Here is a 12900-nt window from a genome sequence, read left to right on the forward strand (position 1 = left end):
ATCGGTTCGTTAAACTTCACTACTGACCCCCCTCCCTTCCTTCTCCTCTCTCCTTCTTGCTCTTATTCTTTATCCCTCATCCAAACACACACACATGCACACACGTGCACGTTTTGAAAAAGAGGAATTGTTAGACTGGGCCTCCTCGCACCCACACTTTGATTGTAGTCTCAGGAGCTTGACTCAAAATAGATTTGTTCCCTGCGTGTCTTTGGACTAAATCCTCCAGTGAACACAGTTGAGTTTTTTTTGTTTTTTTTTTCTTTTTATTTTCAGAGAAAAGACAGAGTTGCTGCTTTCTAAAACCGTTTATTGTTTCTCAGAAAGAGACTCACAGAGGCCACTAGGAGTTTTCCATGTTATGTTAGTAATGAGAGTCATCCCTGTTTCAGCAGACTGGAGGAAGAGCATATGATTTGACGATTAGTCAATCAGCCTACCAGTCCTCTACCAGTAACCACTGACTCAGAGCATAATCACTAGTGTGTCACTGTTCACCTTTTCAGTGCTGTGACTCAGTGAGGTGGAGGGAGGAGGATAATTATGAGACATTTTGAGCCAATTAGTTTAAGTTTTCAACAAAAAAAACTTTTTATCATTCATGAATAAGTGACTGTTAGATTCCAGCTGCGTTGTACTCCAGTTGCATGTGTACTGGATTCAGTTGTGTTTAATTAGTCTCTTTTACGAGGGTAGTTCCTGTTGTTTCTAAATGAAGACCATCCACCACTCCCTCCACGTTTATGTGGGGATGTTTGAGTACTTTCCCCCTCTACTTACCACACGGCACATGTAGACACATACAGCACACACACAGACAGGGGATTGCAGCCCAACCACACATTGTGGCTGATGCCTTGTTAGTGGGTTCTAAATAATTTAGGCAGAGATTATAGGGTCTGTGTGTTGACTGACTACCTGAGACAACGCAGAGGTTGAGAAGCTCCTGTCAACACTGTGATGAAGCCGCGAGAAGATGTCAGTGACATACATGGTGTTAACTATCATTCTCAAATGCATTTCACTAAATTTATGCAAATTCTCTGCAGCACCAACTTGGATTTTGAGCTAATAGGCAGCTGCATAGCCTGTTCTAGTTTTTTCCATAAACGTCCTCCCTCCAAACACCACAACCAAAACATAAACAACAGGAAGTGCCCCCATTGTGTGTATGTATCTCCATGACAACTGGTGGATGTAGAACCCCACCTATGGTGAAACAATAGTCTTAAGGACCCTCAGGTCCACTTCTTGAAAAGAATAATACCTGGGCTCACAGTTATTTGGCCTTTGCTATTTAAACTTTCTATTCTTCCCCGGAGACCCCAGGGAGCCCTTTACGCAGAATAAAGGCCTTTACACTCAATCAGATCTGACCTTTTCATCCGCAACGAAAAATCTATTTGTGTGCACAGATATTAATATGAGACAGACTTGGGTCCGTGCATATGACCACTCATTTGTTTGTGGACAAAGACCAGTCACTTCCTCTGCAGTGTTTCACTTCCAGCGAAACACTGGCATTATGTGCCAGTGTTTCGCAGAAAGGAATTGAGGATTTATAGCAGAGTATAGCAGAGTTCCCAAGACAGAAGCTGTCAGCGTGTTTTCATCAGATGTTAAAGCTATTCACAAAGAAGCCACTAACACGAAAAAGGTTTCATTATCACAGTGGGCGTATGTAAGAGGATTTTGAAACAGCACAGAAACACACAACCCAAAATGTCACATTTTAAACTGTACAGTGACTTTGTCAGATAAAAAAAAACGGTCACTTTTGTTAACATTCTCCATATATATTTTTTGGCACTATTTGCACACGTTTACACATGTAAAGCTTATCCTGAAATATCAAAGACCACTTACAAAATTACAGCAACACTGCAAAGACAGCTTCAGTCGTCTCGTGCCTGAACACAGTTACAAACACCTGTCTTATCTCTACAGCTCTGGTCCACATGTAGCCAACACACACACACACACACACACGCAAGCACACACACAGTAAGTCACTCTCACTATCTACTCTGCCCGCTATATTTAGCACCATGCTACATTAGCACTTCACACTCCATTGAAACTGCACAGTACACAAAGAACTGTGATAAGAGCACCAGCCTGCTTTCTTCACGCTCATGCACCACATACGCATCGAGTGCATAAATACATACATCAGACCGTGTTTACATTCTGTTTTCATAATTCTTCTGCCCCTCCTCCCCTTTCCTCCCTGTCATCCATCTGTCCATTGTTTTCCCAGGCTGTTCAAATTCCTGGGCTGTGACCTGTTCCTCCCCGAGCCCCCTTTCTCCTCCCTTATCCTGCCATAGTTTCTTTTCTCCTGTTTGTCAACTCTTGCAGCTTAGTTCTACTTTCTTCACTAATGACTGTTCAGTGGCCGTCAGAGGTCTGTGTGAGTGTGTTTGAGTGTGTGTGTGTGTGTGTGTGTGTGTGTGTGTGTGTGTGTTTGCATGCATGCCTGCCTGCTCCAGCTGATAGTTGTTGGCCCTTTGTGTTCTGAAATAGCACCACACTACCTTCTCTCCAACAAGAAACAGTCTCAGACGATGTCTGTGTGTGTGTGTGTGTGTGTGTGTGTGTGTGTGTGTGTGTGTTTGTGTGTGTGTGTGTGTGTGTGTGTGTGCTCGCAGAGGTCTGACTACACAAAGCAAGGGCACTTCAGTTGCGGGGACCACAGAATGCTTCGTTCCCCCTTCATCACTCCTCCCCTGACCCCTTGTTACACACACGCACACCAACATTCACACACACACCTCCCAACCGCAGGGCCCAGAGCAGGAAGCACAGTCCCTGAGGGAGGGAGGAGGGGTCAGGAGTAGGGAAGGCATAAACGCCCCCTCCCTCCTGAAAGCTCGCAGCAAAGCTCCAGGAGAGGAGGAAACTTAACTTTACACACTTTCTCTCCACCAGCACACACACACACACACATGCGCACATGCCTACAGATGGTGAACACCCACCATCCAAAAACGTTCTATTCCCTTGCGTCTGGGAGGATTTAAGATACACACATGCTGCGGAGTACATCTTGGGGGAAACTTTCTCGCCCAGCTGGCTTTGGCTTAATTTAAAGAGAAGCCGATGGTTCATAAAGTGGACGGAAACGAGGGGGAGAGAGAAAAAAAGCTGAGCAGAGGAGAGAAAGCCTCCTCCCTCTCACACTGTCTTTATCCAGAGTGAGGTCATCCAGCGCAGGGATCCGCTGTGGACAAGACTGCTTGGTCTGGACCTGATCAGAGAGCTCCAGGCGAGGTCCGCTCCCTCCACCTCCTTCTCTGTTCCTAACTCCTCCTCTTCATTGGCTTCCCTTTTTTTCTCCTCGTCCCTCTCCCCATCCATTGCATTTTCTCTTTTTTTTCGAAACAAATTGGAACATACAGAGGAGAGAATCAAGGACTTGGCCGAAAGCTTTGTGGATTTAATGTGAAGCATGTTTTTGTGTGAACAGCCCTGAAGATTGTGTGTTTCTCCCGGACCCCAGGTGTTCCAATGGCGTCAGTTGGAGAACCTCTATTTCCGAGAGAAGAAGTTTTCAGTGGAGGTTCATGACCCCAGGAGGTAAATTTCTCTCACAAATTTAAGCGACTTGTCAACTTTTTATTGTCAGTGTTTAAAAGGCAAAGAAAAAAAGTTTTAATGATGAATCTTCATTAGTTGGATGATTATCATCTCTTTTGGGTCCTTCTGTAGGGATTGAACATCGCTGCAAATCAAATTACCACCAGCTAATATTTGGAAGTGATACAATTTCCCCTCGCGTTCCAGGAGCATTTACTGTATATTACCACCGTACCATATGTTAATGTGTTAAGACTCAAGCTGCGTACGATGCAGTGCAGGAAAGGAGAGATTTGAATCTAATTCCGTAATTGGAGCAGAATTTGTCTTGGCAATAGAGCAAGATATTGGGGATGTCCCAGTGGAGCCAGACATAGATTGATAGGCTGATTATTAACACACTTGTGCAGCCACCAACTCATGTGTGCTCTCTCTTTCTCTCTCAGACACACACACACACACACACACACACACACGGGGCAAACCCTTGATAGAAGGAGAGATGGCTAGGGGATAACTGTTTTGTGGAGGAAGTGACCTCTCTTGTGTTTATTTAACATGGCAATATATGCTGAGTGTTTTTCTACAGGCAGAGGGAGGGAGGGAAAGGGAGAGAAAGAGAGAGACGGGGTGAAAGACAGAGCAGTCGTGTTTTCTTTAAAGGAAGCTGTCATTTTGGTTGAGCTGGTCTGTTGCTCAGCTACAGATGTGTGTTTAAACAAGGATGAGTAAACAATGGGGAACATCGTGTGTGGCTTTGCAAAAAAATTAATCTAATGGATTTGCTCTCTCAGACCTCAACAGCAGCCACAGTAGTGTCATTTTGTTAATAATAGTAGTGGTGCTGGTGGTGCTGGTGGTAGCCTATTTGAGTGTTTTTACTGTTGTAAATGTGTAGCTGTATCTTTTGTATTCAGTGTATATAAGGAGGCCTTGTGTCCGCCCCAACTGTAGGGCGTCGGTGACAAGAAGGACGTTTGGTCACAGTGGCATCGCTGTGCATACGTGGTACGCCTGTCCTGCCCTCATCAAGTCCATCTGGGCCATGGCCATCAGCCAACACCAGTTCTACCTGGACCGCAAGCAGAGCAAGGTCAGTCAGTCTCACAAGGAAACACAGTCTGAACCACAGACGTGATTAGAGATGTGTAAGAGATGCACAGCAAACTCTGCAAGGCTTGTCAGCAAGAGATTTCCAATCCAACAGCTTGATGTCATATGTTGACATACTCTCTCCGTTTCATGTCTTGTCCAGTCAAAGATCCATGCGGCGCGGAGTTTGAACGAGATCGCGATAGACCTGACGGAAACTGGAACTCTGAAGACGTCCAAACTAGCCAACATGGGCAGCAAGGGCAAGATTATCAGTGGCAGCAGTGGCAGTTTGCTCTCCTCAGGTCAGTATATATGGTGTGTGTGTGTGTGTGTGTGCGTGTGTGTGTGTGTGTGTGTGTGTGTGTGTGTGTGTGTGTGTGTGTGTGTGTGTGTGTGTGTGTGTGTGTGTTTGAGAGTATAACGAGACGATGTGTGTGTGTGGGTGGTTTTGTAATAGACAAACTGGGGGAGAGAAACAACGATATGTGAGTGTATTTGTCTCCATGTTAACATGTGTGGTGATGAGGGGGAGCCTTGTTGACAGCTGGATGGACAGAAACAGCTGCTCCTGTAGAGGCCACTGAATCTCTGCTGAATGTTCTCACACACCTACTGTACACACTCCCCACCCAGTGTCCCTCTGTATGTATAGAGACTCATCCCCCTGAGGCCCCCGCCCCCTCTAAATTTAGCGAGTGAAAGAATGAAAGGGAGAGCGGCTCAGTGCGCAACTTTGACACGTCCTTTAAAAAACAATGCTTATCTTTGCTGAACAAGTAATGAGCATGACAGAAAGATTTGTACATGAACTAAAATAACCACAAAGGAAACACAAGCACTGTATCACTTACAATTGAAGAGGCAAGTATGTTGGTGTGGGCATGACTGTAGAGTCATCTGTTCAGATTTATAGCCCAATTTAATAAATCACAATTTTATTTCAGTAATAATTTCCTGCATGCTCTCCACTTTCTTCTGATTGGATTGGTTTCTTCCTTTAGATACAGAGATATCCCGCTTCCTCCCTAATCCCTTCCCTTTATCTATTCTGCTATCCATCCTGGTCTGCTTATCTCCCTTTTCTCTCCTCTAAGTTCTACTTTGGTTCCACCTCCGCCCCATTTAATAGTATGTCTCTCTCTTATCTGACTGAGTATTGTTACTCATTGGTTTAGTGTCAGTGTGTTGCTTTCCTGATCTACTGCTTGCTGACTGGAGGCCATCTTCCACACAAATCACACATTGTGTACATATTATAACAATGGGTTCTGCAATCCTACATACAATTTAAGAACTTCTTTATTTACTAACCTCTATGTTCCTCCGTTCACTGCCACAGCCAACTTGTCTTTGTGGCTGTTTGAAGAGAAAGTTCAAGATTGTAGATTGACTGTTGTTTGACATTGCTTAAATAGGTGCAGAAACACAAAACTTAAATAGAGTTGTTTTGGAACAATAAAGAGTAATTTAATATTTCTTTGTGGCCTCAACAGTTTCAGCAGTGGTTAGTTTTGTTTTGTTGTTATATTTGACTGCATAGTGAAGCACGACAGCAGAAAGAAAACTGTGTGTGTGTGTGTGTGTGTGTGTGTGTGTGTCTGTGTGTCTGTGTGTGTGTGTGTCTGTGTGTGTGTGTGTGTGTGTTTGTTTGTATGTGCGTGTTTTCAATAAACAAGACTGGCACCATCTCGGAATGTCTTGGAAATTGTGCGTCACAGACTTTGTCCTAAACTGCCCCTTCCTTGACACACTCACACAAACACACAAGCGAATCTCAGTTTCCTTATCGAAACGTTCCCTTCACTTCCCTGTAAACATCCTGCAAGGCTAGCAGGTGCATGCACAATTTTCTCCCCCTTTCACAATCGTCCTCATAAGAAGGTACCCACAACTCCACACACACACACACACACACAGACAGGCTCCTGACTCCTGCCCTCACATCATGTGCTGTCTGTCCGCCCCAGGCTCTCAGGAATCAGACAGCTCCCAAACCGCCAAGAAGGACATGCTGGCAGCGCTGAGGGCCAGGCAGGACGCTCTGGAGGAAACGCTAAAACAGAGACTAGAGGAACTGAAGAGCATCTGCATCAGAGAGGCGGTATGACACTGACAGATTTGGCTAATACTTTGAAAACCAAAGTCCTTTCTCGCTCTTCTGACCTAACGTTATTTCCCTGTACCCCTCTTGTATTCTCCAGGAGCTGACAGGAAAGCTTCCGAAGGAATATCCTCTGGATCCGGGAGAGGAGCCACCCACAGTGAGACGAAAGATCGGTACCGCCTTCAAACTGGACGAGCAGAAAATTCTTCCTAAGGGAGAGGTGAAGCTTCAACTCTCAGTTCTCCTCAGCAGCAAATACAGTATCCACACTCTCCAATCTCCCAGCACAAGCTAAAAAAAAACAGGAGGTCATCTAGAGGTGTCAGCAGCTGAAACAAATACAAACTGCTCTGCGCCTCTGCCAGACACTGGGCTATAGTGATTGGAAGATGTTGAATGCTGTGTGACTCTGTTATTGAGTGTCAAAAAGCTCAGTGCAGATCAAGCTCCAAGCTCGTGGAGCATCTTGTTTTGACTTGTGTTCCAATTAAAATTCAGCCTTTTTACTAAATGTTATGGCCAGGATTCTGTATAGTGCTTTATGAAAACTTTTAATTTGAGGGTGACATCTCAGCCTGGTCCATTACCGACTTGATGCTCTATTCACATTTAGATCTTTACTATCTACACATTACAAGGTGTGAAGCCTGTGTTGTATCAGAGCTCTGCTGACTTCACAGCATGTTAGAAGAACCAAAACAGCTTTACAGCCTTTGTCACCTGTCATTACACCAGGACATTGAAGAGTAACAGAAACAGAAGCATAACCAGAAATACAATATCAGTATGCACTATTGAACAACTACACTGACTGTTGAATTAATTTAGAAATAACAGTTTTAGAACAGATATAACATGATCTACACACTTTGGCCAAATTAATGTTGAATACTTTAATGGCTCTTTCGGGTTGTTCAGGATTAACTTGAACCTCACATAAATGACACGGGGCGATGATTGACGGTTAATGAAATGTTAGCAGATCCCTACTCATTTGTTAAGTAACCAAAGTAAATGGAAAGCACTGCAAACCAAAAACCCTGTAAAAGTAGTTTTACGCCATCTCTGTCCTGCTGTCTTTCTGTGCCATGGGTAGATTTTCCAGAACAGAAAAATGTCTAAAAATAGTCTGGCGGCATGCTCGCCATAGGAAGTGGTGATAGTAGGATTTGGTTGTGTGTGTGTGTGTGTGGGGGGGGGTGTATGTCGCTGAGGTTTTATGCTTTTAACACAAATCCAGGGACTTGATATCGCACAAAGGCCTTGCAAGCAGAAAGATGTTTCTTAATTTATCCTGAACACCTTAAACCTTGTACACACAGAAACAGGAGCCGCTCTGGCAGCAGTGTGAAGGCAATGTTAGTGAGAGGGATTCGTCCAATAAGATGTCGACCCAGTTGAATAAATCATCGTTTCCCTCTCTCTTTCTCTCTGGAGACAAGTGAAATCATGTGTGTGTGTTCTGACGTGTGAGAGGACACATTACATGCACACTGTGTGCTTTTTTGTCACAAGACTGCCTCGAGGCTATTCATCTATAATCACATTCACAAGTTTCTATATATATATACTGTACTATATACAACAGTTTACATATTATATACAATGACAAGTATATTTTACTTGGTTCACTTTACAGTCTCTGCTCCACAAATCTTCGGAGGAGCGTAGAGGAGGAGAGGATGGATTGATGGAGAGGCCTTGTTATTGGGGAGCCGAGTGTGTCAATAGAGAGTATGCAGTGGTGAGAAAATGCGGGGCTGCAGCACAGATAAATGATTTCCTCCGTGTGTGTTTTCTCTGGCAAGGTGCCGTCTGTGTCCAACCAAATATGTTGCATGGGAGAGTTAGAGTCTGAATACATGTCTGCAAACTGAGCCTTGTTGTTTTTGGACTGTGTGTAGATTTATGTTGCTATATCTGTGTGCAATCCAGTGTTTTTGCGCTTGGTTGTGTTACTCAGCTGGCACTCATGTTTGTGTAATTGTGTGTATGCTTATCCCAGGAAGAGGAGCTGGAGCGGTTGGAGCGTGAATTTGCCATTCAGTCCCAGATTACGGAGGCAGCCCGCCGTCTCGCCAGCGATCCTCACGTGAGCAGTAAGAAGCTGAAGAAACAGAGGAAGACGTCTTATCTGAACGCACTGAAGAAGCTCCAGGAAATTGAGAACTCTATCAACGATTACCGGGTCCGCTCTGGCAAGAAACCTACGCAGAGAGCGTCACTTATCATAGAAGGTACCAATAAACTCTTATCTACTACAGAAAAATCTGATTGCTTTCAAAGCACTTTATTTCTACAAGCTGTAGTTGTCGTATTCTTGTCAAGTACGTTTAAGAGTGGTGATAAAAGTTTGTTTCTCTGTCCTATAGAAGCCAATATTGGTTCTGAAGACAGCTCGCTGTCTGACGCACTGGTGCTGGATGACGGTGAGTCTTGATACTTTGCATTATTCTCTGACTCTAACTCACTGATACTTTCTGTAGCTCAAGATAGTGATGAAATTAAATGTAAACGATTGTACAGTCGGATTTAAATCATTTCTCTTTTTCAGATGATCCTAATGTCACAGGAACCCCTACCTTCTCTCCAGTAGCATCACCCCACAAGGGCCTCCCTCCTCGGCCACCCTCTCACAGTCGGCCCCCTCCACCGCAGTCCCTGGACGGCCTGCGACACCTGCACTACACTCGCTCTGACTACGATAAATCACCCATCAAACCCAAGATGTGGAGCGAATCGTCTCTGGATGAGCCCTATGAGAAAGTCAAGAAACGCTCCTCTCACTCCAGGTACGAGGGAGTTTATCTTAAATAGCCCTTTAGAAGAGAGTGACAGTATATTAATGTTTGTGTGTGAGGCTGGCCAAAATTATTATTGGGCAAGTGTTAAACAACCACAAGTGCATTTAAGGTATAGTTGACTTATTTCAAATGTAACTCATTCAGTCAAAATTAGCTGTGATGTGTGTGGACAGTGACTGGTTGATCACATGTGCATGTGATAATATAGTATAGTATAATATAGAGTACATATGTAATAAAATGTATTTCTATATTGTGCTCATTTTCCTTGTACCTGTTTTTAAGTCACAGGCGTTTCCCGAGCTCCGGCAGTGCAGAGGCAGGTGGTAGTAACTCTCTGCAGAGCAGCCCCATCAGGAGCCTCCCTCTCTGGAATTCTCAATCCAGCATGCCGTCGACCCCGGACCTGAGGTCCAGGACCCCACACTATGTACATTCTACTAGGTCAGTCTTTATTTCTTTAAGGATGTTCAAGGGTTACATCACTCCACTGTAATAAACTGATAATATGACTGTAAAAATTATTATAACTGATAGATCTGTTCCAGCTCAGCAGATAAATTCAGTGATTATTCATCTTGCAGGTCAGTGGACATCAGTCCTACACGTCTGCACAGTCTCGCTCAGCACTTTAGGAACCGCAGCTCAAGCCTGGAGTCCCAGGGCAAGCTGCTTGCGTCCGACCCTGACACACACCCGCACACCCTGGGAACTCTGGGCAGCCCTGACTTCTTCTTGGGCCCAGGACGCAACTCAAATGGCTCCGACCCACTGGATGACTGTTCATCCTGCACCAGCCAAAGCAGCTCAGAGCATTACTACCCGTCTGGTGGACCCCCCGGCAGCAACCCCAACTACTCCACTCTGGGAGAGGACTCGCCCTCCAAAGCCAGGCAAAGACAGAGGCAAAGGCACAGGTAAGGGTGGGGGAAAGGGACTTTCTTGCCACAACTCTCTGTATTAAGGAATAAAAGGTTCTTGGAGACTTACGGGGTTGACTAATGTTCTCTGTCCAGGTCTGCAGGACACCTGGGTTCCTCTAACTCCGGCTCTATGCCAAACCTGGCAGCTAAGAACGGCTCTGCTGGCGGCTCAGGTGGAGGCAGCATGGGAGGGGGACACCATGGAGTTTACCTCCACAGCCAGAGCCAGCCCTCCTCCCAGTACCGCATCAAGGAGTACCCTCTATATGTGGAGGGCAGCCCCAACCCTGTGGTGGTGCGCAGCCTTGAAAGCGATCAGGAGGGCCACTACAGCGTGAAGGCCCAGTTCAAGACTTCCAGCTCCTACACCGCCGGGGGACTGTACAAAGAGGCCTGGGGGGGAGAGGAAGGAGGCGAGGGAAGCGGGCGACTCACGCCGTCACGCTCTCAAATCGTACGGACTCCGTCATTGGGGCGAGAGGGTGGTGGAGGCGGAGGAGGGGGGAGGGCAGCAGTGTCTGAAGAGCTGCGATGCTGGTACCAGAGGTCGTCAGGGAGCCTGAAGGAGAGGAGTCATTCGCATTCGGGGTCCACTTCCTCCGAGACGGGGTCACAGCAAGGCACTCTGGGACATGGACGAGGGATTAGAATAGGGACACTCGCCAAGGGCTCACCAGGTGGGTCGCCTTCATTTGTTCACAGTCAACCTCGGCTCATGTGGGGAAAAGAAAATCATTGCCAGGTTGAAGCCTTGGACTGTACCCGTGTATTTAGTTTACCAGAAAATTATGTGTATTCAGAGGCTGTAACTATAAATATCCATCATACAAAATACTGAAGGCCTTGAGGTCATGAGACTCGAGGCTGAGGTAGAGAAGGTCTTCCACCAACCAGAAGCTTGGTGATTTGATCTCCTACTGTACAAACAAGCGTTGCTCTCTACAGTCCGTTGTGAGGGTCTAACAATAACTCAGAACAGCAATTTATTGTTTCTGTTAAAATGTATGTTAATAAGTTAATGATACTTGTGAGTGCAAATGTACTGTGGATATGGAAAAACTATGCCTCTTTTTAATTAATTTAGATAGAAATGAATCTGTGCCTACCTCTGTTACTACAATAAAAGAAAATCGACTTTCCACTATTAATGTACTGTATGTATTAATGTTCGAACAACAGATGGCTCAGTTGTAGAAGGCTTTAAATTGTGTGAACAAATGATGTGTTAGCAGGCTGTGTTTGACAGGTCTAGAATTACACATCATCTTAAAATGATTAGATCATTGATTGACGCCGTGAAAAGTCTAAAAGGGAAATGATTCTGCCCCGTGTGAGACTTGAACTCACGGCCTTCAGATTATGAGACTGACGCGCTGCCAACTGCGCTAACGAGGCCAGACCTGATTGCTGCACAACATTTTTTTTGAATGGCCCCCCAGGCAGATCGTCATTATTAGGCCACGTTGAACCCCACACATGAAGAATAGTTGAAATTCCTCTGCCACCTCACCTCACTATAGCCTCTTTGCTGTGCTGTCTTTGTCTGTTTCCCCTGTGTGTGTATATATGTATATTTGTTACTTTTGTCTCTCCATCTCATGCCCTTTGTATCTTATTCAGCCCGACTAACCGTCAGTTCTCCCCACAGCTGCATCCCCTCACAGCCAGAGGAGTATGACGCCCTCCAGTGAACACGCAGCCACGCCCACTCCCCCCTGTAGCCCACAGCACATCCTCAACTGGCAGAGCGGGTAAGAGACACACCAACATGCACATGAAGCCGCTGAGACTGGGGGGGCGAGATTTTTTGGAGACATGAATTTATCTTAATTTAGAATAAACTGGATATTTCACACCCAGCTTCCTTCTCGCCATCTTTGTCCAGACCAAACTGTTACGTCCTCACAAGCTTTGACCGTCTCTTCTATCTGTGTCAGCTGCTCTTCACTGTTGAACTAACCATTCAGGACAATTTGAATGTGATTTTGGGATAACTTCTATTTCAAACCTTTTTTCTTCTTACTCAAATTATAACACCTCTTGGCTTTTCATTTAGTTCTGCTTTTTGTGTAAATGTTTCACTGACAGCATCTCTGCTTTTTGTTTCTTCACTGTCTTATCCCTCCGTTTTTCATGTCCTTTCTCACAATCTCTGGCTGCCTTGTCCTTACGGAGCAATTTTCTGTTACCCTAATATTGTCATCTCTTTCCTGTCTCTCTTTCTGTCTACACTAACCCGTCTTTCCTTGTGTGTGTGTCCTCTCTCCTGGTTTAGAGGCACAGCAGACAGCTCTCCTACTGAGGACGTCTGTCAGTCTCCCCCTCAGCCCAGCTCTGACGCATAGAGGTACTGTCTGTGGTCTCGGCCTCCCAGTGGTGTAAACCTAGAGTGTAC

The 12900-nt window shown here is 45.3% G+C and overlaps 1 protein-coding gene and 1 non-coding gene across 15 annotated transcripts in view; one reads left to right on the forward strand and one right to left on the reverse strand.

Moving 5' to 3' along the window:
- Positions 1-12900, forward strand: part of frmd4a (FERM domain containing 4A) — a 99730-nt gene that overhangs the window by 82442 nt on the left and 4388 nt on the right. For 6 of the 14 annotated variants that reach the window (XM_035642221.2, XM_035642219.2, XM_035642216.2 and 3 more), the window contains exons 12-23: positions 3503-3579; positions 4531-4672; positions 4835-4976; positions 6642-6775; positions 6876-6998; positions 8784-9015; positions 9151-9207; positions 9333-9570; positions 9868-10026; positions 10167-10499; positions 10599-11182; positions 12154-12256. In XM_035642221.2, coding sequence (XP_035498114.2) covers positions 3503-3579; positions 4531-4672; positions 4835-4976; positions 6642-6775; positions 6876-6998; positions 8784-9015; positions 9151-9207; positions 9333-9570; positions 9868-10026; positions 10167-10499; positions 10599-11182; positions 12154-12256 — 2324 coding nt within the window. Of the gene's footprint in view, positions 1-2887; positions 3274-3502; positions 3580-4530; positions 4673-4834; positions 4977-6641; positions 6776-6875; positions 6999-8783; positions 9016-9150; positions 9208-9332; positions 9571-9867; positions 10027-10166; positions 10500-10598; positions 11183-12153; positions 12257-12780; positions 12853-12900 lie in introns of those variants that run through there. The other 8 variants (XM_035642217.2, XM_035642213.2, XM_035642226.2 and 5 more) reach the window with 7 other exon arrangements.
- On the reverse strand, positions 11828-11900 carry trnam-cau. Its single transcript has one exon. It is a non-coding gene; the product is annotated as a tRNA-Met (tRNA).

The sequence above is a fragment of the Scophthalmus maximus genome, chromosome 7 (assembly GCF_022379125.1).
Source record: "Scophthalmus maximus strain ysfricsl-2021 chromosome 7, ASM2237912v1, whole genome shotgun sequence".
Taxonomy (NCBI): domain Eukaryota; kingdom Metazoa; phylum Chordata; class Actinopteri; order Pleuronectiformes; family Scophthalmidae; genus Scophthalmus; species Scophthalmus maximus.